Source organism: Neoarius graeffei, chromosome 13, assembly GCF_027579695.1.
Source record: "Neoarius graeffei isolate fNeoGra1 chromosome 13, fNeoGra1.pri, whole genome shotgun sequence".
Taxonomy (NCBI): Eukaryota; Metazoa; Chordata; class Actinopteri; order Siluriformes; family Ariidae; genus Neoarius; species Neoarius graeffei.
Window position 1 is genome coordinate 45,993,120 of NC_083581.1, and position 26,014 is coordinate 46,019,133.

The 26,014-nt window shown below is 42.6% G+C and overlaps 1 protein-coding gene across 4 annotated transcripts; it reads left to right on the plus strand.

The window, feature by feature from the left end:
* The first annotated feature begins 7,664 nt into the window (after window positions 1-7,664).
* Window positions 7,665-24,424, plus strand: LOC132896787 (coiled-coil domain-containing protein 171-like). Of its 4 annotated transcripts, none has more exons than XM_060937855.1 (25): window positions 7,665-7,718; window positions 8,193-8,346; window positions 11,484-11,666; window positions 11,745-11,871; window positions 12,162-12,336; window positions 12,431-12,621; window positions 12,712-12,858; window positions 12,991-13,083; window positions 13,183-13,343; window positions 14,249-14,513; window positions 14,668-14,779; window positions 14,858-14,925; window positions 15,007-15,096; window positions 15,218-15,418; window positions 17,827-17,994; window positions 18,088-18,243; window positions 18,597-19,161; window positions 19,271-19,452; window positions 21,275-21,457; window positions 21,565-21,750; window positions 21,902-22,047; window positions 22,155-22,209; window positions 23,551-23,682; window positions 23,814-23,960; window positions 24,117-24,424. In XM_060937855.1, the coding sequence occupies exons 3-25, from the start codon at window positions 11,515-11,517 to the stop codon at window positions 24,330-24,332; spliced, it is 3,918 nt and encodes a 1,305-aa protein (XP_060793838.1). In that variant the 5' UTR covers window positions 7,665-7,718; window positions 8,193-8,346; window positions 11,484-11,514; the 3' UTR covers window positions 24,333-24,424. The 4 variants fall into 4 exon arrangements, with proteins under 4 accessions (XP_060793838.1, XP_060793839.1, XP_060793836.1 ...); XM_060937856.1 differs by having other exon boundaries at window positions 8,193-8,299; XM_060937853.1 differs by having other exon boundaries at window positions 8,193-8,291.
* Window positions 24,425-26,014: the final 1,590 nt, after the last annotated feature.

Sequence of the window (26,014 nt, forward strand, 5' to 3'; positions counted from 1 at the left end):
GCATTGACACACAGTGTATTTACGTGGGAGCACAAGTCTTCATCACACACGTGATTAGCTCTGGCATTCAGCAGCAGCTTGTCACCTGTTTATCATCTCACACACACACACACACACGGGGGGGGGGGGGGGGGAGACAGAGACAGAGAAAGAGAGAGGGAGAGAGCTGTTCTTTTGCTTCTTAAGTTCAGTTTTATCATCAGTGTGCTGTGTAATAACTCAAGTAAAAAGTCTAATTTATGGATGGTTGTGTGTTACAGTGGGCAGTGACGTCAATGCCATACTGGGTGAATGACTACAGTTATTACACCTGATATTACACTCTTATACAACAGTTATTACACCTGTTATTATATATGTAATTACACAATTAATACGCCTGTTATGACATTATTACACCGCTTATTGCATTGTTTATTACATTGTTATTACACTGATTATTACACTGTTATTACACATTACATTGATATTACACTGCTTATTGCGCTTGCTATTACACTGTTATTATATTGCTTATTAATTAACTTGGTGAGCAAATAATTTCACATAAAATAATTTATACCATCAAATTAACTCATGCATAATGAATTATATACAGTGTAGAATTAACTCTCCTGGACTCTTACAGGAATGCTTTTATGGCTGAGGACTACAGTTGACTTGCTAACTTTAGGACTGCAGTTGTCATGAACAGTTTTGCACTCAAGTTTCCATCAATGAAGAGTTTATAACATCAACGAAACTGACTTCATGTTAAAACTGTTAATGTTATAGTCATGCTGTCTGTTGTTGCCCAAATGAGGATGGGTTCCCTTTTGAGTCTGGTTCCTCTCAAGATTTCTTCCTCATGTCGTCTGAGGGAGTTTTTCCTTGCCACCGTCGCCACAGGCTTGCTCACTGGGGATAGATTAGGGATAAAATTAGCTTGTGTTTTAAGTCATTCAAATTCTGTAAAGCTGCTTTGCGACAATGCTTATTGTTAAAAGCGCTATACAAATAAACTTGACTTGACTTGACTCTCCTGAACTTTTACATTGCATATATTACATTGTATATCAAATTAAATCAAAACAACATTTTTATTTGCCACTTAATCACTTTATGCAACTGTGAGGATTTCACTAAATTACCTGGTCATTATCTCATTTATTCGTTAACATCATTACTGTGACTGGATGTAAAAAAAAATTTCCTGATTCAAATGTGACCAATAATGTGATTTATTGTTATTTGAAATTTTTTCCTGTTAATGGCTGTCACCCCTCCCTGCCCCCTTCACACACACTGGTCTGGTTCTGCTCTTGACTTGATCTCAACCCCTCAAAATCTTGGTCTTGTCTTGTTCACGATACACTTTAAGTCAAGTCAAGTCAAGTTTATTTGTATAGCGCTTTTAACAATAAACATTGTCACAAAGCAGCTTTACAGAATTTGAATTACTTAAAACATGAGCTAATTTTATCCCTAATCTATCCCCAATGAGCAAGCCTGTGGCGATGGTGGCAAGGAAAAACTCCCTCAGACGACATGAGGAAGAAACCTCGAGAGGAACCAGACTCAAAAGGGAACCCATCCTCATTTGGGCAACAACAGACAACATGACTATAACATTAACAGTTTTAACATGAAGTCAGTTTCGTTGATGTTATAAACTCTTCATTGATGGAAACTTGAATGAAAAATTGTTCATGACAACTGCAGTCCTAAAGTTAGCAAGTCAACTGTAGTCCTCAGCCATAAAAGCATTACTGTAAGTGTCCAGAGCGTATTCCAAGTATGACTTTCAACTCTCCATATAGGGCCGTCCTCCACAGGAGCGATGTGATGAGACTCCAACCAGGCATAGGGCATCAGGTTGGATCAGGCAGGTCTGAGGAGCAGAAGAGGTCAGCATCTCGATCTCAGGATTGACATGTAACTCAGAGAGACAGATTGGGGGGAGAGAAAAGAGAGAGAAAGAGAGAAAACACAGGTTGTTAGGTATGCCCAATGTCACCTGAATAAGTAGGAACAGTATACATTTTGCGCTGAGTACAAGCAGGGACTCCGGCAAAACTGACAAGATAACTAAAAGGAGAGAGCCAGAAGATAACACAGGCATGAGGGAGCCCCGGGACATAAAGCAACCAGCCACTACACCGTCAACAAACTTGAGTGAGCAAGCTAGTGGGGGACTAACAGCATCCATACATCCCAGTTTACCAAAACACTCTATGTCTGAGGACCCTCCAGATCTACTCCTTTACCTCATAAACACCATTAACAAAAGGCTTGACTAAACAGATATGTTTTCAGCCTAGACTTAAACACTGAGACTGTGTCTGATTCCCGGACACTACTTGGAAGGCTGTTCCATAAGTGTGGGGCTTTGTAAGAAAAGGCTCTGCCCCCTATGTAGCCTTCACTATATGAGGTACCAGCAGATAGCCTGCACCTTTTGATCTAAGTAGGCGTGGCGGGTCATAGAGGAGCAGAAGTTCACTCAGGTACTGTGGTGCGAGACCATTCAGTGCTTTAAAGGTCAATAGTAGTATTTTATAATCAATACGAAATTTGATTGGGAGCCAATGCAGTGTGGATAAGACAGGGGTGATGTGGTCATATTTTCTAGTTCTAGTAAGGACTCTTGCTGCTGCATTTTGAACTAACTGGAGCTTGTTTATGCACTTATTGGAACATCCAGACAGTAAGGCATTACAATAATCCAACCTGGAGGTAACAAAAGCATGAACTAGTTTTTCTGCATCGTGTAGTGACATTAAATTTCTTATCTTAGCAATATTTCTGAGATGAAAGAAAGCTATCCGGGTAATGTTATCAATGTGAGTTTCGAATGAAAGACTGGGGTCAATAATCATTCCGAGGTCTTTTACTGCTGCACGTGAAGAAACAGAAAGGCCATCCAGAGTTACTATGTAATCAGAAAACTTACTTCTAGCTGCACGTGGTCCTAGTACAAGTACTTCAGTCTTGGTCATGACTTGGTCTCCATTTATATGGTCTTGACAACAACACTACTTTGCCCCAAAATAAGGTTTAAAAAGTTTTTCTTTCCCCCACAACTTATACTTCCACTATGCACGCACAACTATACACTTCCATCAGTACAACAACACGATTGGCTTAATATGTTCCCTGGTTTAGCAGATGATTGAAGTTTTGGGCAGAGGGGTGAGATATGTGCATATAACCGCTATATTTGGCATTACACTGTAAACCCGAATAAGTTGAGTTTACTTAAAAAAATTGAGGAAAGTGGTTGCCTTAAAAAAATAAGTAATTATTAATGATTGAATTGAGTACCTTAAACTTACAATCTTCTGGTAAGTTTAAGGCAGGGGTGTCACTAGACCCAAGACCATACTGGGGCACAAAAGGGGCACAGGAAATGTATGCGAGCGCGCGAAGCGCGCGAGCAAAAAATTTTGCACTATATTTATATTTATATTTATAATATAATATATATTACATTTTATGTAATATATATTATATTTTATGTAATATATATTTATATATTGATATTTATATTTAGAAACGGCCTGCTTAAAACTAGTCACTAGAGCTGTAAAACTCAAAATGATTACGAGGACACTGAATCCAGGTCAATCATTTAATAATAACAGTATGAATATTTGCAACATTTGTGATAATAGCAATGTAATACTTATACTGTTGGTAATATTGTAAAAGAACATATTAACATACAATACAACACCGCCGAGTTTTTAAACTCAACCAAGAGTACTTAATGGCCAACAGTATTCACACTTGATACCTTTTAAATCACCAAACATATCTTTGTAAGCACACGCATTTTCAGCATTGAACATCTCTAAACACAATCCAAAAGCCTCTAAAAGCACCACTGTGTGTGTGTGTGTGTGTGTGTGTGTGTGTGTGTGTGTGTGTGTGTGTGTGTGTGTGTGTGTGTGTGTGTGTGTTACAAAAATGACAGTGGAATTACTGTCTACTAACCTGTAAACAGTTGAAAAACACGGAGAGATGGTTTCCCCTGCTCTGAATTTCATTGCATCTGAGGGCTGCTGGAGTCTGCGGTCCCCATAGCAACCAAGATGTTACTCATGTCACGCGCACACTTTTTTCACATTGCTTAGTGTGCGCGAGGCCAGCCAAGACTACCAATGTAAAAGCATTGTAGATGGTCTTCTTCGCGCATCGGTTAGCCTACCCCACGTTATGAATTAATTAAATTGCAGCTATTCCCAAGTTTAAAATTCAGAGCGTTTCGTCACTGGATTTTTTTTACTGGGGCACTACAGATCTATACTGGGGCACGTGCCCCAGTAAAATACCCCTGGCGACGCCGATGGTTTAAGGTACTCAATTCAGTCATTAATAATTACTTATTTTTTTAAGGCAACCACTTTCCTCAATTTTTTTAAGTAAACTCAACTTATTCGGGTTTACAGTGATATGGACTTTTCCCCATAAGCTTCTATTTAGGGTTCTTTAAGTGGTTTGTCTCCTGTCTTATAACGTCTCTGCTGCAGCATTGTTTTCTTTATGTAAAGATGAAGTGAGGGCAAATGCTATGTTCACCTTGCCCTGTAAGCAGTAATTTGCAGGTTGAAATCATGTCCTTTTTCACCTCTGTATGTTCAACTTGTGAAGTGGAAAAAATATACGTAGATGCCTTCATGTTTAATTTTTTGTTAGCAACATGCTACAGTAGCCAGCTAGCTGTGATGAGTGATGTATATTTTCATCCTCAGAACAATGAACTGTAGAGTCCATGTTATATATTTAACAAGTAAATATGTCAGCATATTGATTGAGCTAAAGCTAATGCATGTGTATAGAGTACATTTAAAAGTAAGAAGTGCTCTTGTGTTTACTGCTGATGCTTCAAGCAGCCATGTTGATTTTGCCTCACTCCAGAAGCAAGTCTTATTTGAGAAGACTCCCCTGAGTTCATGAGCAGAAATTTCAAATTAATGCAGTGTTTTATTATGCTTTTGCTGGACAGAGATTGTGAAGCACAAGTTACAACCAAATACAGCATAAGTCCCACTGCACCATTATCAGCAGGTAGTCGAACAGCATTGTGGGTACCGAAAGAAAGTATCTGTGAAAATACACTAAGAAGTCACTGAAACAAGTCTTAAAAAAAAAAACCTCATCATTATAAAATAAATCTTGGGTACTGAGAAGTACATTTCCCCCCCTCTGAGTCCAAAAAATCCTTCCTTCAAGTTAAAGTCTAAAAATAGTTAAAGTAGATTTGATAGATGAATGTCTTGGACAGGTGGGCTTTAATTCTCCCAGTGAGAGATACTGCATTTAGCTAAGAGACTCTTTTTAAACAACAGAGTCTGATTAGTACGTATGTGTGTTTGCGTAATTACAAATGTTTACATGTTTACCATGCTCATATGATTAAAAGCTCAAAGTTTTGCATGTAAATACAGAGCATTTTTTAACATAGTTACTGGGAGACCAAATGGCTGGCCACTGGTCTCCCAGTGGCCAGATTTGGTCTCCTAGTCAATGCCAAACCAGCTTCACTGGGAGAGCAAATCAGTTGCATTTAATTAACCAAGTACCATGTAAGTATACATTTAACAAGGAAAACGAAGATCTATGTTATAAGATATACACACAAGATCATGTTGGTTAAGAAAAACAAAACTAAAATTTGGTTACTGAGATGGCTGATGTCAGAATCCGATGTCATTACTGTGTAACTTTGAGTGTCTTTGACATAACATTTGTGCTTGGTAATTGCTCTTGATAGCTGTGTAGTCACTGTAGTGTGTTTGTCTGTATGGTGATTGGTGAACCATTTTGCATCACAGAATATGCCGCAGCGGTGCAGCCGCATATGGACTCTGGGGCCTGTGATTGTATAGAGTGCTCCGAGATGATGCTAAAAATAGTAACCATGCGGTCGGCGTGGCCATCTTGGAAGTCACTCGCTTCAGAGTGACATAGAGTACACATCATAGAGTACACATTCACCGATTCGTTTCTTCGTTAGAGGGTTTAGAAGCTTTGATTTTTTAAGAATTTAGACATCTGAAGTGATGGAGCACTACTGTGAAAGTTTGGATAAGCAGGCACAGGAGCGTTATGCTGAGAAGGTACGTTTCATTGGGAATGTAGATCCATACACTGTTAGTGAGAAGGAATGGAAAGCTGACCCCAGCTTGTTGCCGCATAATTATCAATTATTTTAGTCAGCGAATAAAATGTAGGCCTAGTATGTAACTTGTACTAACAGCATGTGTACATAAACATTACTAGGCCTAGATCTTAAATGCCATTTGATGCAACAATGCACTGCAGTAGACATAAGCTACCTAATGTGACAAATATATCCATTAATCATTGCTGAAAGTACATAGAAAAGATAATAGTTTGTATCACATTTATTTTAGTAACTATGAAATTCAAGACAATTTAACCTACCTGTCACAAAGTGATCAGAACAAATCCGGATACAGTCTAGTCCTAAATTTGATCGGTTAATGGCAGCCAGCCACTGTCGTCTCCTCCGCTCACTTTTCTCCTGTGCTGCAATTCCCTGGTTTGTCACAACTTTAGGGAGTCTGTGGAAGCTTTTGCCACCCTTTTCCCCCCCGGCTACTACAGCCAACAATGACACACGTATTCGGCATTTTGCTTCGCTGAGCAACAACAATGCACTGACACAGCGACGTTTGACTTCCAATATGGCCGCCGCCGGGTTCGTGCTGATCTCGAAGCACTCTATTGCCCAGACCAGTTGGTCTCCTAGTGGAAAATCCTTAAAAAATGCTCTGTGTAAATATGAAGGAAGTGGTGCACATTACTGCAATCCTCATACTATAAACACGTGAACTCGTGATGCTGAAAAGCACTGCTGCAGGAGTGAGATGAGTTTCTGTATGTGTATGTGTGTTTCTACAGAAAGAATAATGGAGAAGAGCCGATAAGCACCATGGACAGTGCACACGCGCGCGCGCACACACACACAGCACTGAGAAAAGGCTGCTAAACCTGATTAATAATAGTTTATCATATCTTGTTATCTTATCATTTTAATTTAATGTTCTGTGACATAAATGCTATTTTCGGTGTAAAGATTCTGATATTGACAGTGTTGGGGATATTATGATTTTAATGAGTAAATATTATATAAAACAGCACACTTTGCACAATGATCCCCAGATTTATGAGCCTCACTAATAATCACTTCTAGACAGGTGAACAAGAAGGAAAGTCTAAAAGCGGTTACAATTTTATGCTGAATGTCACATCATTTTCTAAATGTTTACATCAATATTTACAAGTTTAATTGATCCAAATCGCATTTAAATAAAAACACTCAAAACAGGAATTATAATAAATGATATCAAAATAAAAAGCAGGAAAAGCAAACGTGTGCGCAGTTTTTAAAAATGAGAAGTGCGGGGGCGTCGTGGCTCAGGTGGTTAAGGCGCCATACCATGAATGCGGGCGACCCGGGTTCGATTCCGGCCCGAGGTCATTTCCCGATCCCTTCCCGTCTCTCTCCCGCTCATTTCCTGTCTCTACACTGTCCTATCCAATAAAGGTGCAAAAAGCCCAAAAAAATATCTTTAAAAAAAAAAAAAAATGAGAAGTGCGCGTTGTGTACCGATTATTTTCACAGGACGTGATGCAATGGCGTGCGCGTGTGGGCGGAAATGACGTCATCTCGTTTGTTTTGGAAGCGAAAACGGCGTCAGATTTAAACGGTGAGTGTTGATGGCTTTATTCTTTTTTTATTATTATTTGTTTACCTAGTACACATCGCGAGTGCAAAAACCACGGCATTTTTCTTTCTCAGAGATTTAGTGGTTATGATAAACTGTTAATGTTAGATGTAAAATTTATCACGAAACTTTGTTAGCTAGCTAAGCGGCTAATGCTAGTAGCAGTGGTGGTGTGAGCTCTATAGCGACCGTAAACAACATGATGTCTGATTTAATTTATTAGCAGAAAAAACAGTTAGGTTTTATATTTCAAATGCGTTTATATTCACATTTAATAGACACGTAAGTGTAGTAGACATCTCAGACGTGTCCAGAGGTGAACGGTAACGAAGTTACATTCAAGTAATGAAGTTGGGTACTTTGTCCGCCTCTGGACGTGTCTGATCTTCACCTCCTGGGAACCAAGAAAAAAAAATGGGTCTCTCAATTTCTCTTTTGTTGTGATTTCTTTACTAGGAATTTCCCAGCAACACTCCTAGTCACATGATATATCATTGGAAAGCCCAGGATGTTCTCTTTACAACACAACATGATTCAAGTGAATAGCTTGAAAGAGTAAGAGGGTGTGCACGTAAAACTACTATCAACTACAGAGGACACAAGTCTATGGGTTGGTTTTCAGGAGGATATTTACTAACCCCATTTCCTGAATATTTTCCAAAATGCAATAAAAGCAAAAATCTGTGGTTTGTTCATTCACGCGAACCTTTATTTAAATGATAAAAGTACAAAGAAGAGATTTACTATAGTTTTACTGACCAACTTAATTGTATTTTGTAAATAGTAACAAAGTTAGAATTTCATGCTTACAACGCACTCAAAAAAAAAAGGTTAGGACAGAAGCAAAACACAATTGAAAATTTTATAGGATATTCAAGTAACACCATTTTGGAATATTTCACAATAAGTAGATGAATTGGTAACATGACTGGGTACAAAAGCAGCAGCACCAAAGGCAGGGCTCGACATTAACTTTTAAACCCACTTGCCCTGGGGGGCAAGTGGGGATTAATTTCCACTTGCCCCCTATTTTACGAGTACTACTACTACTTTTTTTTTTAGGAAAACCATAGAATAGTTGTGAATTGCAACATAAAATGAAACTCACACATTGAGTTGAAGTTTGGTTATTGATTAAGTTTATTATTAAGTTTGGTTATTGGTTACTTTTTACTTGTAACAGACAATAACAATTTTATAATTGTTTTTCTTCTTAAGCAAACTCTTCCATACTCACTTCCGACTTTCTGTTAGAAGAAGAACAAACCTTTATTCGTCACATGCACACTTCAAGCACAGTGAAATTCATCCTCTGCATTTAACCCATCTGAAGCAGTGAACACACCCGCGTGCACACACCCAGAGCAGTGGGCAGCCACATGCAGTGGGAAACCCACACAGACACGGGGAGAACATGCAAACTCCATACAGAAAGGCCCCTGCCGGCCGCTGGGCTCGAACCCAGAACCTTCTTGCTGTGAGGCGACCATGCTAACCACTTACACCACCGTGCCGCCCATTCTGTTTTTGTAAAATACATTTTAAATACAATTGTGAATTTCTCTGAAGTTTTCAGGCTGAGCTCTTCTCTTCGTATTCTTTAACCACTCATTTCTTCGTTGTTCTTGAAGCATTTGTTTCTATTTGTTAAAATTTTTCTTGATAGTGGGGAGATGGTAATGCCTTTATCTATTTCTCTGTTTGAACAAGCAAAAACAGCGCAAAAATTAGCTATATTAAAGACAGATTAAGCTTTGCTTGTATGAAAGACGGTGTCTGTCTGACCCCAGCTGTAATTATCACGTGATGCGTGACGTCATGCACAAGGGGTCTATAAACAGTACGCGTACCATACAACAACAGCGGGGGTATATAAAATAACTTGCAAAGCAGTAAATGAAACCGACACTAAGAAAACAGCCAAGACATAATGGTGGATACCTAGTGAGGGACACTTTTAGGAACTGACATAAAATATCAAAAAGACTAATTTTTGTGGTGCTAGTTTGTAATATATGCTCATTCCAACTTGCCCGGTTGGGCATGTTGGAGACATATCCCACTTCCCGAATGCATGTTTCACTTGCCCTGGGCAATCAGGCAGCCCTTAATGTCGAGCCCTGACCAAAGGCACAGTCATTGCAAGCAAGGATGGGTCGTGGCTCACTCCTTTGTGCCAAAATTCGAGAGAGAATTGTTAGTCGATTCAAAAAGAGCATTTCTCAATGTAAGATTTTAGGTCTTTCAAAATCTACAGTACATAACATTGTGAAAAGATTCAGGGAATTTGGAAACATTTCAGTGCGTAAAGGGCAAGGTCAGAAACCAGTGTTGAATGTGTGTGACCTTCGAGCCCTCAGATGGCACTGTCTGAGAAACCATCATGCTAATGTGACAAATATAGCCACAGGGGCTTGGGAGTACTTCAGAAAACCATTGTCACTTAACACAGTCCACCGCTGCATCTAGAAATGCAACCTGAAACTGTATTATGCAAGGAGGAAGCCATTTGTCAATTCTATTCAGAAACGCCACTGATTTCTCTGGGCCTGAACTCATCTCAGATGGACTGAAAGACAGTGGAAACATGCTGTGGTCAGATGAGTCCACACTTCAGCTTGTTTTCAGGAAAACTGGACGTCGAGTTCTCAGTGCCAAAGGTGAACACGACCTTCCAGTTTATCATCAGAGAAAGGTGCAAAAGCCTGCATGGTATGGGGTGCATCAGTGTCCGCAGCATGGGTGAGTTACATGTGTGTGAAGGTGCCATTGATATATTGGGATTTTAGTGAGACAAATTCGTTAGGGTGATGTCTCTTCCTGGGAAGCCCATGCTTATTTCAGCAGGACAATGCCAGGCCTCATTCTGCACAGGCTGACACAGAGTGCATATGCTTGACTGGCCTGCTGCCAGCCTAGATATGTCTCCTACTGAGAATGTATGGTGCATCGTGAAGAAGAGAATCAGACAACAGCAACCATGGACTGTTGAGCAGCTGAAGTCTTGTATCAAGCAAGAATGGACAAAAATTCCAATTGCAAAACTGCAACAATTAGTATCCTCAGTTCCTTTTTGATTAAAAAGTGTTATTAAGAGGAAGAGTGATGTAATACAATGGTAATAATGCCTCTGTCTCAACTTTTTTTGAGTGTGTTGCAGGCATCAAATTCTAATTTTGTTTATATTTACAAATTGTAATTAAGTTGGTCAGTAAAATTATTGAAATCTTTTCTTTGTACTTTTGTTAGTTAAATAAAGGTTCGTGTGAATTAACAAATAACAGATTTTTGTTTTTATTGCATTTTGGAAAATATCCCAACTTTTCTGGAAATTCGGTTAGTATAATTTTTTTAAAGTTTCGTGTTGATTAAATCCCACAGACCCAGTATCTTTTTGGTTTATTTTAATTCATTTATAATTTGTAAAATTATTATAGAGGTATTTAATGTTGCACATTGTTCAGTCTTTATTATAACAATGTCATTAATTAGCTAGCTTTTGCATTCTACAACTGTCTAAACATTTTTTCAGAAAAAAAAATCTGTAAAATATCATTTACTTCAGATGTAGTTGATCAGATGAGATGTGCTTGGTGTGTGAAATTTACTTCTTTGCTTTTGGACTGAAACTACAGTGCTTAATAGAGACTAATGAGTCTCTATTAAGAAAAGACTCATTTAACCTTCTGTGTGTAGATTGTACATAACATACAGCAGACTCTGTGAGTGTGTGTGTGTGTGTTTCAGATGAAGCGGACAGTAGCAGGATGCTGAGATCATGTCTGAGAGTTGGCAGACGCAGCGAGGTGATGATCGAGCTCGTGACCGGGCAAGGCGCAGAAATGGTGGACATAGTAAAGCATCTCTGCATGCATCTCACCCCTGCACCATGAACCAGGCCACTCAGAGGGATCTGCAGGAGATCAGCAGGTCACTGTAATGACTGGAATGAGAAACAGAAACACAAATCACTGAGTACTGAGCGCACTGATGTCATTCTCATTCCAGGCCGAGAGGAGTGACTGGTCAGCTGCAGAGAGAAGGGCGGGGCTTTGACAAAGAGGAGGAGCTGAGATGGAGGATCAACCAGCTGGAGAAGGACAAGCTTGAGCTCACCTCCAAGTACAATCAGGAGGTGACGTATCCTCAAGAACATGTGATACGTTTACACAATATGATGTCAGAGTGTCAGGGAAATACACATATGTACAAGGTCAGTTTCATTTAATTGTCTGTCTGCTTTGTGGTAGGTGGAACTCGATTTTTTTTTTCTCCCATGTACCTTGGAAACTCCTACAAACTGTGGTGCTCCGCCCAGTATATATACTCTGATTGGCTGACACATAGTGACATCACAGTGTGCCCAAAAGTTGCACACTGAAGATCTGTTTCTGTAAACTGTCTGTTTTACGTGTGTGTGTGTAGGTGTCTGGATATGAGGCTCAGCTCACTCGCTGTCGTGCTCTGCTGGAGAAAGGAGAAGCTCAGAGACAAACACTCGAGTACGAACTTGCCGTGGTGAAAAGAGACGCAGCCACTCAGAAAAATCGCTATGAGGATAAGATGGCTGACTTGATCACACATAACCAGCAGCTGGAAGGTACTCTGGGTGTGTGTATGTGTGTCTGTCTCTGTGCTGCATCAGAGGGCCTATGAAGTTTATCTCTGTTATATATGTACTGGTGTTTCTGTAGGCCTCAGTGCGGAGCTGCGTCAGAGGGCCTCTGATCTACAGAGAGCTTTGGAAATCACTCAGCAGTCTCGCCGTGATGATGAGCGGAGCCTCCAGGCAGAGCTGCGTGAGAGGGACCATCTGATTCACAGTATTAGCACAGAGAGAGAGCTGCTGCAGGAGGAGAACAGACGTCTGGACACACTGCTGCAGGTACCCTATGTGTGTGTGTGTTTTGGGGGGGAGGGGAGGCATGTTTTCCTGAAAAGGGTTCAAGTCTGTCAGTGCACGTGTGTGTGTCAGGAGCAGAAAGACACACTGCTGGAGCTGAAGGACAGGATGGACAGTGTGCAAAGAGACAGAGAGCGAGATGCTGAGGAGCTCAGAGTGAGGATGGCTGAGCTGAGGAAGAGTATGGAGCATGAGGAGATAATGAAAAAGGAGTTAGAGGTGAGATAGCTCTCTCTCTCACACACGCGCGCGTACACACAAGGATAAGTGCTTCCATATGATACTGATGTGCATGCAGGCCTCACTGTGGATCATTTAATGTTTGCATAATTTATAAATGTGTGTGTATAGACAGCCATACAGAGAGTAAAGGCTCTAGAGGAGTGTGTGGAGTCAGAAAGAGCTACTCATCTGGAGTTCAAGGTCAGCGCTGAGGTCATTCAGGTACTGCCACACCTACTCTTTGAGACTGACTGGTACAAAGGTCATGTCCACTCTGCATGCTGCATAGGACTATAACAGTTCTGTATTCTGTGTGTGTAGCTGCGTCTCAGGGATGTGGAAACGGCTCTGTCCGTAGAGAAGAGGAATCAGGCTGAGGCTGTGTCCAGTCTGGAGCTGCTCAAACACAAATTTGGAGAAGTGGAAGGAGCACACGCACGAGAGAGAGAGCGCGCTGACAGCACACAACACACACTGACACTGTAAGAGACACGCTGTAAGCATCATACACAACGCACACGCTCTCACACATGACTGTGTGTGTGTGTAGGTTCAGAAAAGGCTGGTGTCATGCATACACACAACACACACACCCTCTCCCATGTTGTAAGGTGGGGGATCACACTGACCAGCGGTAGTACTGGTAGGATTGGCAGATTTTCTATTGTTTGCTATGGTTCAGCAGCGGAACGTCTGACACCAGTAGAGTTAGACTAGTGATGTAGGCGCAGAGTGTTGGTTCAAGTTGACCTTAATTCGACTTCCTGAGTGTAACACGGTGCTCATCAGTGTCAGTTTACTGTGTTCTAAGAACGTTTTAAGCATTTTGACCAATCAAAGCGGGAAGTGTTAGTGCTTCACATCACTTAGGAATGAGAGAGAACTTTGGTTGAGTCGTAGAATTATTATGGTCTGAGTGCTACGTTGCACTTTGCTGCTGCTGCTGCTTGGTTTTCCCAACACAGTCACTGCCTAAGACAGACACACACACACACACACACAGTCTGTAAGAGTCATTTACATTACCGTCAGCAATGCCACAACACGTTAATCCGATGCTATTGATTCCCGGTCGAGTCATGGCAAAAGATTACTGTAAATATTACTAGGTTATGAAGGGATAAATTAATGTTTCAATTTTACCATTTTGTTCTCATTCCCACATGACAAAATTGCAGCATAATTACGGTAAATAAATGGTTTTCGGTGCAAGTAGGAATGCGGTTATACACAGTCTGGCATGGTAAGAGGAATACACACACACACATACACTGTAGCATATATCTATTACCTGGACAGGTAGCACACCTGTACATGACATGAGCTGGGAGTGTGTGCTGTAGTGTGATATTTCTTCAGACACTCTGTGTGTATGTCCTGTGTGTAGACTGGAGCAGGAGTACCAGAACTCTAAAGCTGACCTGGTTGGCCAGCTGGAGAAAGCCAAGGCTGTCTCAGCTGATCTGATTGGTCAGCTGGAAAAAGCAAAGGTGACGTCGGCTGATCTGATTGGTCAGTTGGAACGAGAGAAAGCAGAGTCAGCTAAGCTGATTGGTCAGTTGGAACAGGAGAAGGCGGAGTCAGCTAAGCTGTCAGTCAGACTGCAAGAACAGGAGAGAGCGCAGACAGAAAGAGGGCAAGAACTCAATCTGGTACATACACTTGTGTATTTACTGTCTCTCTGTTTCAGTCTCTCTCTCTGTCTTTCTTCCCTTCATGGCTGTGTTCTAAATCACAGTGTGCACTACAGGAACAAGTCACTGTTTTGGCACACCATTTATTACTGCGCAGTGTGTGTGTGTGTAGGTTCAGAAAAGGCTGGTGTTTGTGGAGGAAGCATATGAAGGGTTTCTCAAAGAAATGGAGCAGCTGTTACACCACCACCACCACCAGGGGGCACCACCCAACAACACCACAGGTGTGTGCGCGCGTGTTTTTTGCTATCATGATGTAATAACAGATGAAGCAGGTTACTGATTTTGTGTGTGTGTGTTAGGAGATAAACAGAGCCCATCTGCTCTGATGGATAGCTTGAGAAGAGTGTTACACCGCTATCACACAGAGGTAACACACACGGACACACTGAAGTGTGTATGAAAGTTAGCAATCACTTGAGCGCTCTGTTTGTGTGTTGGGGGGGTTTAGCTGAAGGACTTGGTGAAGGTGGTCGATGCTCTGAACAAAGAGAATAAAGACAAAGACGAGATCATCACTGACCACAGGAGACACATACAGGTGTGTGTGTGTGTGTGTGTGTGTGTGTGTGTGTGTGTGAGCGAGGAGGGGGGCAAACATTTTGCTTATTATATTTCTTGTACTCCAATACCTGTGTGTGTGCGTGTTTGCATGCATGTAGGAATGTGAGGCTCGGTGTGTCTGTGTGAGCGAGGAGGCGGAGCGTCTGCGTGTGTGTGTTGCAGATGCTGCAGACGCAACAGAGCGAGCACAGACAGAACTCTGTAGCATCACGCTCCGCTGGGAGGAGGAGAGAGAGCAACATGCACACACCAAAACATGCATACATGCACTCAAACAAGAGCATGAGAGGGAGCAGCAGGTATGCGCACACGCACATTCAGTAACATAATCTTCCCTATAGAGATCTTGCAGTCACGTGACCGGAAAGTACACAACCCCCATCTTGTCGGTCAAAAACACCGCTGAATACTGCTGCACTCGTGTACAGAATGGATCAATTTCGACCGACGGACTACACGGCTCATTTTTCTAATGAACAGATAACTAGATATATGTCTAAAATAAACGATCTACAGATTTGTGACCCTTATGGCTTTCCGGACGGAGTTTTCACGACCGGATTTTGAACTGCCAGCGGAATACCCGGACGTGTATGATTACCTCATCAACTTTCCGTCGCTGCGTGCACTGCGTGCTTATAAATCTCTAGACAGTTATCTTTACAGAAATTCAGGATTTGTCAGCGACTCAGATGTGGCATCTTGTAAACAAGAAAATAATACTCATTGGATGGGTAAGTCACTTAAGTATAGCACTGACCAGCCGATTATAGAATAGAATAAGGTAATTCCAAATCGTCCGTGTTGTTTACATAGATCTGGCGTTGGAGAGGTAGAGGCTTGGCAGTGGAGGTTTGAGTAACTGTTTTCTGAGCTTAGTCAACAGGCCGGCTCTGCCTGTAGCCTCGCTTTTGCTTCTGCTCCCGGCGCCGCCTCCTTCGCTTTGCTTCCGATAACAATCCACGGAGACCCCGCTGGTCTCGCCATCTCGTCCGGAATGTTATTTATTTATTTATTTATTTATTTTTCTCGTCCGGAATGTTGTGCATGCGATGGAAATCGCTACAAACCGTCATTTTCTGCTGGAAACCAATGTCCAGTAAGTCCATACGGTTGTAGTGGATATTGAAGTCTGGTACAGACGAACAACACGCAAAAATACACACAAAAAAACATAAAAAACGTGCACAGGTAGGGAGAGCTTGTAGCCGCAGCCGTTGTAGTAGAATTGTATATAGTAGGGTTTTCCAGAAAAAAAGGTAGAAGTAGAACCAGAAGTAGAAGGCGGAATATGGCGTTTGACTTACAAGATGGCGTCTGTCACAATCTGGATCGGCTGTGACGTCACATGCAAGTGCTCCATATATAGACCCTTTTCAGTCACGTGACCTTCGTAAACGCAACCACCATTTTGGACATGTAGCGGACTTCGGCTTGAATCGGTTTGAATGCGAGGAAGGCGACAAACAGAGAACATACAAGAAAAAGGAGCGAGATGCAGAAAATACCTTCACTATCCAGCGACGTAGGGCATTTACAGGGTGAGCAGAGGGAGAGGTATTTGCAAAAATTAAGGTTAGCAGGCTTAGAGAACGACGTTTACCTGCTTCCACCAGGATTGTTCACTGACGTACGGAAGTACACGAAGCCCTCGTCTTTACCTGACTTCGGCCCACATGATCTGTATACCTATGTCGTTAAAAACCCATCGCCATACACATACACGCCAACGTCCGAGGTTCCGGAGCGCGCTCCGGCTTGCTCCCGGAGTGCTCCGGCCGAGGTTCCCCTCAAATTAAGCAGCGCGCGCCGGCTTGCTCCAGGAGTGCTCCGGCCGAGGTTCCCCTCAAATTAAGCAGCGCGCGCCGGCTTGCTCCAGGAGTGCTCCGGCCGAGGTTACGGAGCTCCGGAGCGTGCTGCTTAATTTGAGGGGAACTTCGGCCAGAGTGTGCTCCGGAACCTCGGCCGGAGCAATCCGGGAGCAAGCCGGCACGCGCTGCTTAATTTGAGGGGAACCTTGGCCGGAGCACTCCGGGAGCAAGCCGGAGCGCGCTCCGGAACCTCGGACGTTGGCTCCGGCAGCTATTTATACTGGATCCGGTGTAAATAGCTGCCGGATCATAATTACAGTAAACTAGTAAATACAGTAAAGGAAAAACTTGAGACTGAAAGGTTTTAACAGTCATCCAAATGACTGAACGTAAACATTGCTACAGTAACATACCAGCTACTTGTTGACATTAGCTAGTCAACAATAGCTACTACAGAAGAACAAAGAGGTTACAATGGGTTATTTTAGCCTATTTGGTTACACACTCGCCGCCACAGAATGTTAACAGCAATGTAATGCCTTTTCTGGCTAATTTTATTCGTCTTACCTCCAACAAAGTGGTCACTACACAAGCGTTGGTATGCCGCTATCCATCTTCTCCGTCGGTCAGCATCTACCGGGATCCGATAAAATGATAACCCTTGCCTTGTTTGTTGATGGTTACTACATCCAGGTGCACAACAATATAGTGGCATGATGGAAGTCTTGCTGAAAATAAACACTTTCTTTGCTGCCGTTCCTCAATGTTGGCTGTGGTAAACTACTGGTAGTACATGTCCAAAATGGCGGCCGCGTTTGTCGTTACATCACGTGAAAAGGGTCTATAGCTTTATGTTGTTTGCATTACAATAGGTGTGTGTGTGTGTGTGTGTGTAGGAGAAACTGGTCTTCCTGCACACTCTGTATCAGCAGCTCCTCACTGGCTGTGTCTCAGTAGTCCCACTTCAGAGCATGATGGATAGTTTTTCATGGTCAGAGCTTAGTATCATGCTACAGGAGCAAGCAGACACCCTGACTGCTGACCTCAACTCAGCCAAACACAGGGTGAGAGGGGACACTTCAGTCCACTGTAGACATGTCCCAAAAGACATGTTGATGTCTATTGGTATTTAATACTTGTATGTGTGTGTGTGTTAGGTTGCATGTTTGGAAAGTGCGTGTGAGGGGAAGGAGGCGGCACTGACGAGTGTGTGTGAGCAGTTGAAGCAAAGAGAGGAGAACTGGATCAAACAGAGAGAGGAGCTAGACACACGCCATACACACCTGATCAACGAACTACACACCAGAGCTCAGGTACACACACACCTCTGATCAACGAACTACACACCAGAGCTCAGGTACACACACACCTCTGATCATCGAACTACACACCAGAGCTCAGGTACACACACACCTCTGATCATCGAACTACACACCAGAGCTCAGGTACACACACACACACACACACACACACACACACACACACACACACACACCTCTGATCGACGAACTACACACCAGAGCTCAGGTACACACACACACACACACACACACCTTTGATCAACGAACTACACACCAAAGCTCAGGTACACACACACACCAAGATCATCAATATTCATGTATGTCTATCAATCATGCAATCTCGGTGTGTGTGTGCGCGCGTGCAGGATCTGAGGAGTCGTTTGGATTACACTGAAGAGAATCTCCGCATTTCCGAGCGCACTCACTCCACCCTCCAACAGGACGTGATCCGCCTTCAGGAGCTGGTGCATGTGCGTCGCCGTGACAATGTGTCCCTCCTGGCAGCGTGTGCTATGCTGGCGGGGTGTGTGTGCGCGTTGCATGGCCGTGTGTTTGCGCTGCTGCATCAGAAAACCCTACTGCAGAAAAGAGTGTGTGATGGCGAGTCTATCCAAAAGGAATTGAGTGCTCTACTGCATGCACTCGGTGACCCTGGTGTCAAAGGTGAGAGCGGAGTTAGAGGGGGACTGTGGAAGTTTAGAGTGCATGTGATTGTTGCGATGGCTGCCCTGCGTCTGCGCACTCTGTGCAAGAACACACACATCCTGTTCAGAGTGGGTGGAGGTGTGTGTGTGAATGAGCTGAGGCTGAGCAGCACAAACACTGAGGAAGAGGAGAACGAGAGAGTGATGAAGATGCTCACATCCTCACAGCTGTGTATAATCTTAAATACATGCATGCAGGAGGTGCAGACAGCGCTGCAGAGAACTGGTGAGACACACACACACATTATGGTGATCATCAGATCTCACTGGACATAACTAATAACACTGTAAGCATCAGTATTGTGTGTGTGTGTGTGTGTGCGTGTGTGTGTTAGAGCATGATGTGTGTGTCTTAGCAGCTGCTCGCTCCAGCTTCACCAAACTGATGGAGAAACTGCTGCCTGAGTCAGAATCAAGTTACTATGGTGATGTGGGGTCGTTGGCACGGCAACTAGGTCACAGATTGAAAAACCTCCGCAAAACTCAGCACCTCCCACTGAGACACAACAACAGCAAGGTAATACACGCATGCACCCACACACGTGTACACAGACTCATTTAGAGTGGACGTCACGGTTACATCACTGCAATTGTGTGTGCACTGTCGTGGCAAAAAGACAGCAGGAGCAAGTAGAAGAAAACAGTTGAGATCCTCGGAATAAGGAATAAAACATCTTGTGCTTTTGGATGTCAGAATAGGAATCCAAAAAAAAGACAACCTTCATTTTTATAGAATACTGTCGCTGAGGACATCCTGTGCACCAAAATGCATAATTTTATGGTTGCAAGCCATTAAACAGACAGACTGGACTGATGAAATCATCAAGAATTCTCATCTCTGCTGTTCTCAAGGTTTTCATAAATCAAATCCATGACCTAGTTAATAATAACGGGGCAGCACGGTGGTGTAGTGGTTAGCACTGTCGCCTCACAGCAAGAAGGTCCGGGTTCGAGCCCCGTGGCCGACGAGGGCCTTTCTGTGTGGAGTTTGCATGTTCTCCCCGTGTCCGCGTGGGTTTCCTCCGGGTGCTCCGGTTTCCCCCACAGTCCAAAGACATGCAGGTTAGGTTAACTGGTGACTCTAAATTGACCGTAGGTGTGAATGTGAGTGTGAATGGTTGTCTGTGTCTATGTGTCAGCCCTGTGATGACCTGGCGACTTGTCCAGGGTGTACCCCGCCTTTCACCCGTAGTCAGCTGGGATAGGCTCCAGCTTGCCTGCGACCCTGTAGGACAGGATAAAGCGGCTAGAGATGATGAGATGAGTTGAGTTAATAATAACAGTAACAACCACAAAGCTGGCATTCTCAGTAGGCTATTTCATCCCGTTTAATGGCTTCCAACCATAAACATCTGTGGTTTGCTTCACAAGATGTCTTCTCGAATTCTCCGTAGGATATTTCGTAATGCTTAACACCACTGACCAACGTTACCAACATTAGCGTGTAAGCAGAAGTAAAGAAAGAAAAAAGAAAGAAAGCACAACTTTATTCATCACACGCTTGTGAAATTTCCTCTCTGCATTTAACCCATCTGAAGCAGTGAACACACACGTGAGCAATGAGCACACACACATACCCAGAGCAGTGGGCAGCCATGCTAACAGCGCCCGGGGAGCAGTTGGGAGTTAGGTGCCTCGCTCAAGGGCACCTCAGCCCAAGGCCGTCCCATATTAACCTCACCGCATGTCTTTGGACTGTGGGGGAAACCGGAGCACCCGGAGGAAACCCGCGCAGACACAGGGAGAACATGCAAACTCCGCACAGAAAGGCCCTCGCCGGCCGCTGGGTTCGTACCGAGAACCTTCTTGCTGTGAGGCGACCGTGCTAACTACTACACCACCGTGCCGCCCAAGTCGCATGTAAACAAACTAAATTGCTCATAGACAGTTTAGCTATAACATCATCCAGTATTTATACAAGCAGTTAATGAATGAGTGGGGCATACAGTAATATTATATCTGTGATATGACCTTTATTTTGCACTGACTGAGCACAAACTTAGCCAAGCCTTGGGGCCACTTAATATCAGCTGGCGTTACAGTATAATGACTGAGGATGTCTTACAGGTGAGACATCCATGGAGCCAGAAAGTCCAAACTTTGTTTCCTCATTGTTTACTTATTAAAATAATTGGAGAAGGCGTCCAGATGATCTGTATTCCTATGTTGTAAATTGTCACTTGACATCGCTAACAGTCACTTTTCTGCCTCCAGTTTGGCTCCACCCACAAAACAGGTCATCGCTGTTTACAAACACAAATTTTCTGTACACAGACGCAGAGTCAGGTCATATTTACTTATGAGCATAGTTGTATGTTTATTAACGTGTGTGTGTGTAGGTCATGCTCTCTGCCCTGCAGCAGCACTTCCTGGTGTTTACTCAGCATTTACACTCCGCTGAGGTTGAGAGGAGAGACCTGAGGATCGAACTTTCACGTATCAAACGCAAAAATGGGCACGCACACAATGGGATAAAGGACACCTCTCACACTCCGAGTGAGACGAAGGACAACTCGCACAGAGTGGGTACACACACACTCATCCTCACACACTGTTTTTAAATGATAGCAATGGAGTATATAAACTCATATACATGTGTGTGTGTGTGTGTGTGTGTGTGTGTGTGTAGTCATGTGTGCCGGTGCAGCAGTTCCAAAGTGTGTGTGAGGAGTTGAGCTCAGCTTTGTGCAGGGAACAGCAAGCACAGACCCTCCTTCATGAACAGGCCACACAGCTGCAGGAGCTTGGCATTACAATGGAGACACACACCTCAGAACAGCTGGAAAAAGACCATACACTCGCTCAGGCTGTACAGGTACACACACACACACACACACACACACACACACACACACACACACACACACACACACACACACAGGTGCTGAACAGTTCTCACTGCTGAACCAGGTGCGATGCTAAAGGATGCATGTTGTAGATCCGTGTGTGTGTGTGTGTGTGTTTAGAGTCTGTCTGATACGAAGGTGGAGCTTAAGAGGAAAGAGCAATCTCTGCGGTTGCTTGGGAAACGGCTTAGCCAATCACAGCAAGAGAAAGAGGAGCTACAGCAGAGCATCAGCAGAGTGGAAAACATACTGCGCATGGCAGCTAGGTAACACACGCTACATAGAGTAAAGTAAAATTGACTGTGATTAGTTCAGATTTAAATGTTATCTCTGTTGTGCTGTTTGACTGAACGTGTGTGTGTGTGTGTGTCAGGAATAAAGAGTATTTATCGAGCTACATCATGTCCGTGGAGTGCAGACTGAAGGAGGTCAGTAATGTTTAGATCTGTTTAATATAAAGACATTTAACATCTATATTTTTATACTGTTGAGTGCAAAAGTTTGCATCCCCTTACCTTGAAATGACCAAAACATTTTTTTTAATTTTAATCAGCACAATATTTAATGCAAGTGTGGGTTTTCCAAATGTCTCCATCATAAAAAAAGGTCAAAAGGTGTGTGATGATAAAGTGATAGTGAACTAATCAAAATGTTATTAGTCTAGACGTTTGTATCTGCCTTTATGAAATGTTCTTTAATAACTTGTATGTCAACCCTATACTGTTATCACCTCCTCCAACCTCTTCAAGTACGTTTGTATCTTATACCATCACAGCTGTAATTTTTGCCCATACTTCCAGGTGCGTGGCTGTTTGCCATGTATTGCCTTCTTCAAGTCTATCCTCAGGTTTTCTATTATGTTAAGTCTGGAAATGGATAAGGCCAAGGCAAACCTTTCACCTTTTTCTTGGTCTGTGTCTTTTCTTGGTCTTCCACACTTTGGTAGGGATCCTTAGGTGGGGATCACATTGGGGGGAAAAATGAACCAAGAGTGGCAAAGCGTAACTTAACACTCAGACCATAACGATTCTATGACTCAAAGGAAGTTCTATCTCGTTCCTAAGCGATGTGAAGCACTAACATTCTGCACAACAATGAGAAAAAGACTTGGAAAAATGGATACCAGTAATAGAGTTTTGCTGTTTGTAGCTTTGGGACTAGAGGGTGAGGAAAGTAAAGTAGCTCATTTGTACATCTCTGCTTGATTTGAGATAGTGATAATCACTCTCTCCATGGTGTCCTTTGTTGTAAACAATCTTCATGTCATCTCAGACGTCCCGCCCCTATAAGAAATTTACCACTTTGATTGGTCAGAATGCCTGAAACATTCCTAGGACACACTAGACTGACACTGGTGAGCATTGCGGTACACTCATAAAGTTGAATCAAGTTCAGCTTGAATCAACGCTTTGCCCCTATGTCACTAGCGTAATGCTAGCGGTGTCGACCAGTCCGCTGGTGAACCATAGCAAACAATGGAAAATCTGCCGCTGTTGTCAGTACTACTGCTCGTCAGTATGATCCCTGCCTTATTGTGTCCTGGGTTTTGGATTTTGGTCCTTTTCTGGATTATGGTCTTCAAGGTTGCTACTAGTATCCCTTTTATCTATAACATTTTATCTGTAAAACTGATCACCTCCTTTCTACTGATACAGCAGTGCAGAAGCTTTAAAATAAACATTTAAGACAAACTATGTATTAAATACTTATGGTAAGTACTGGTAATACAGTATGGTAATATTTTCTGGGTGTGTGTGTTTAATGAAAAGCTGAAGGATCGACTCCTCCTTTCTCGCTCCACGTCCTCACGAGATGACTTCACCCTACACTTACCCACAATGCACCAGGACACACAGGGCCTGGAGCTGGGTGGTGGAGGAGCGGAGATGAAGGCATGTCAGGTGGGTGAGAGAGAGTGAGAAAACTAGCATTAATGCATCACTTCCTGTTAATGCGTCACTGCATTATTACTGTATTCTGCACACCTCAGTGTGATTATACTGTGTGTTTGTTTGTTTATTTATTTGTTCAGGCTCTGGTGCGCAGTTTTACAGATGTGTATGAGTTAGTATGTAGTAAGATGGCGTGTCTGGAGAGAGAGATCTCCTCATATCAGTCACACATCACCACTCTGAAAGCTGAGTTACACGACGCCTGCGTACGAGAGAACCAGTGCTATGTGAGTTGTTGTTGTAGCTTTCTCAGATGTGTTTGGGATCCAGTGTTTAAAAATGACAGAACACTCACCCCAGGTTGTAGAAGATGAGACTTAAACCATGGCATCTGTGTCAATGATATCACCGTGTGTATTGATTTTCTCTGTGTTTATTATCAGCTGATTGGAAGTACTGACACGCTGGCTCCTCTTTCTGAAGCAGAAGGGAATTGTGGGATACCAGCGCTCTCACACACTGGTGTCACAGTGAAGGATGTCCCCAGAAACATGCACACACTCCAAAAAAAGTCCACTGTTCCACCAAAGAAGAGAAGTGTGAAAAAATCCTCCAAAATCTCCACAAGTACCAAAAGTGCCTCAAAACCATCAACATAGCAACTCTCTATTACACACTGAAATGCATTTTGTACTAAATTGTACTTTTTTGTAGAATTTGCCTTTTAGAAAATAAGAGCATTTGTTTTATAGTAGTCTGTCACTGCTGCTAATTACTGCTAAAGATAAACAATATTAAACAGTGTAGACATTTTGTAAAACATGCATGATTACAAATATACAGGATTTATCAGGACATAAAGTCACTGCTACATTTGAGTCATGATCTTAAAGGAACAGTCCACCGTACTTCCATAATGAAATATGCTCTTATCTGAATTGAGACGAGCTGCTCCGTACCTCTCCGAGCTTTGCGCGACCTCCCAGTCAGTCAGACGCGCTGTCACTCCTGTTAGCAATGTAGCTAGGCTCAGCATGGCCAATGGTATTTTTTGGGGCTGTAGTTAGATGCGACCAAACTCTTCCGCGTTTTTCCTGTTTACATAGGTTTATATGACCAGTGATATGAAACAAGTTCAGTTACACAAGTTGAAACGTAGCGATTTTCTATGCTATGGAAAGTCCGCACTATAATGACAGGCGTACTAACACCTTCTGCGCGCTTCGGCAGCGCATTGATACGGAGCTCAGATATCAATGCGCTGCCGAAGCGCGCAGAAGGTGTTAGTACGCCTGTCATTATAGTGCGGACTTTCCATAGCATAGAAAATCGCCACGTTTCAATTTGTGTAACTGAACTTGTTTCATATCACTGGTCATATAAACCTATGTAAACAGGAAAAACACGGAAGAGTTTGGTTGCATCTAACTACAGCCCCAAAAAATACCATTGGCCATACTGAGCCTAGCTACATTGCTAACAGGAGTGACAGCGCGTCTGACTGCGTCTGACTGACTGGGAGGTCGCACAAAGCTCGGATAGGTACGGAGCAGCTCGTCTCAATTCAGATAAGAGCATATTTCATTATGGAAGTACGGTGGACTGTTCCTTTAACATCCTACCAAAGGAATACATTTTTTTTCTCTCTCTCTCTCTGACACACAGGTATGAAATTTTTTTCAGGACAAAGTCTATTCAAGTCACTTTTATTTATACAGAATATTTTAGTGTTGGCCAAAGTGCTGCACAACATCTTCAGCTCATTCCAAACAGCAATGAAATAAAACACAAAATTTAAGTAAAATAATTAATCAAAAGCATTAAAATACAAAACCGCAGATTAACAAAAAAAACAAAAGACCCAGTGCTATGTACAGTGCTCAGCGTAAATGAGTACACCCCCTTTGAAAAGTAACATTTTAAACAATATCTCAATGAACACAATTTCCAAAATGTTGAAAAGACAAAGTTTAATATAACATCTGTTTAACTTATAATGTGAAAGTAAGGTTAATAATATAACTTAGATTACACATTTTTCAGTTTTACTCAAATTAGGGTGGTGCAAAAATGAGTACACCCCACAACAAAAACTACTACATCTAGTACTGTGTATGGCCTCCATGATTTTTAATGACAGCACCAAGTCTTCTAGGCATGGAATGAACAAGTTGGCGACATCTTGCAAAATCAATCTTTTTCCATTCTTCAACAATGACCTCTTCAATCATCACAGACTGTGGAAACTTCACACTGGGCTTCAAACACCTTGGATTCTGTGCCTCTCCACTCTTCCTCCAGACTCTAGAACCGTGATTTCCAAATTAAATGCAAAATGTAC

Excerpts from the sequence above, each read along its gene's own strand:
- LOC132896787 (XM_060937855.1), top strand. The coding sequence starts at position 11,515 with ATGTCTGAGAGTTGGCAGACGCAGCGAGGTGATGATCGAGCTCGTGAC. Across the intron at positions 14,780-14,857 it reads ACCACCCAACAACACCACAG|GAGATAAACAGAGCCCATCT; the intron begins GTGTGTGCGCGC and ends TGTGTGTGTTAG. Across the intron at positions 21,751-21,901 it reads CACTCGCTCAGGCTGTACAG|AGTCTGTCTGATACGAAGGT; the intron begins GTACACACACAC and ends GTGTGTGTTTAG.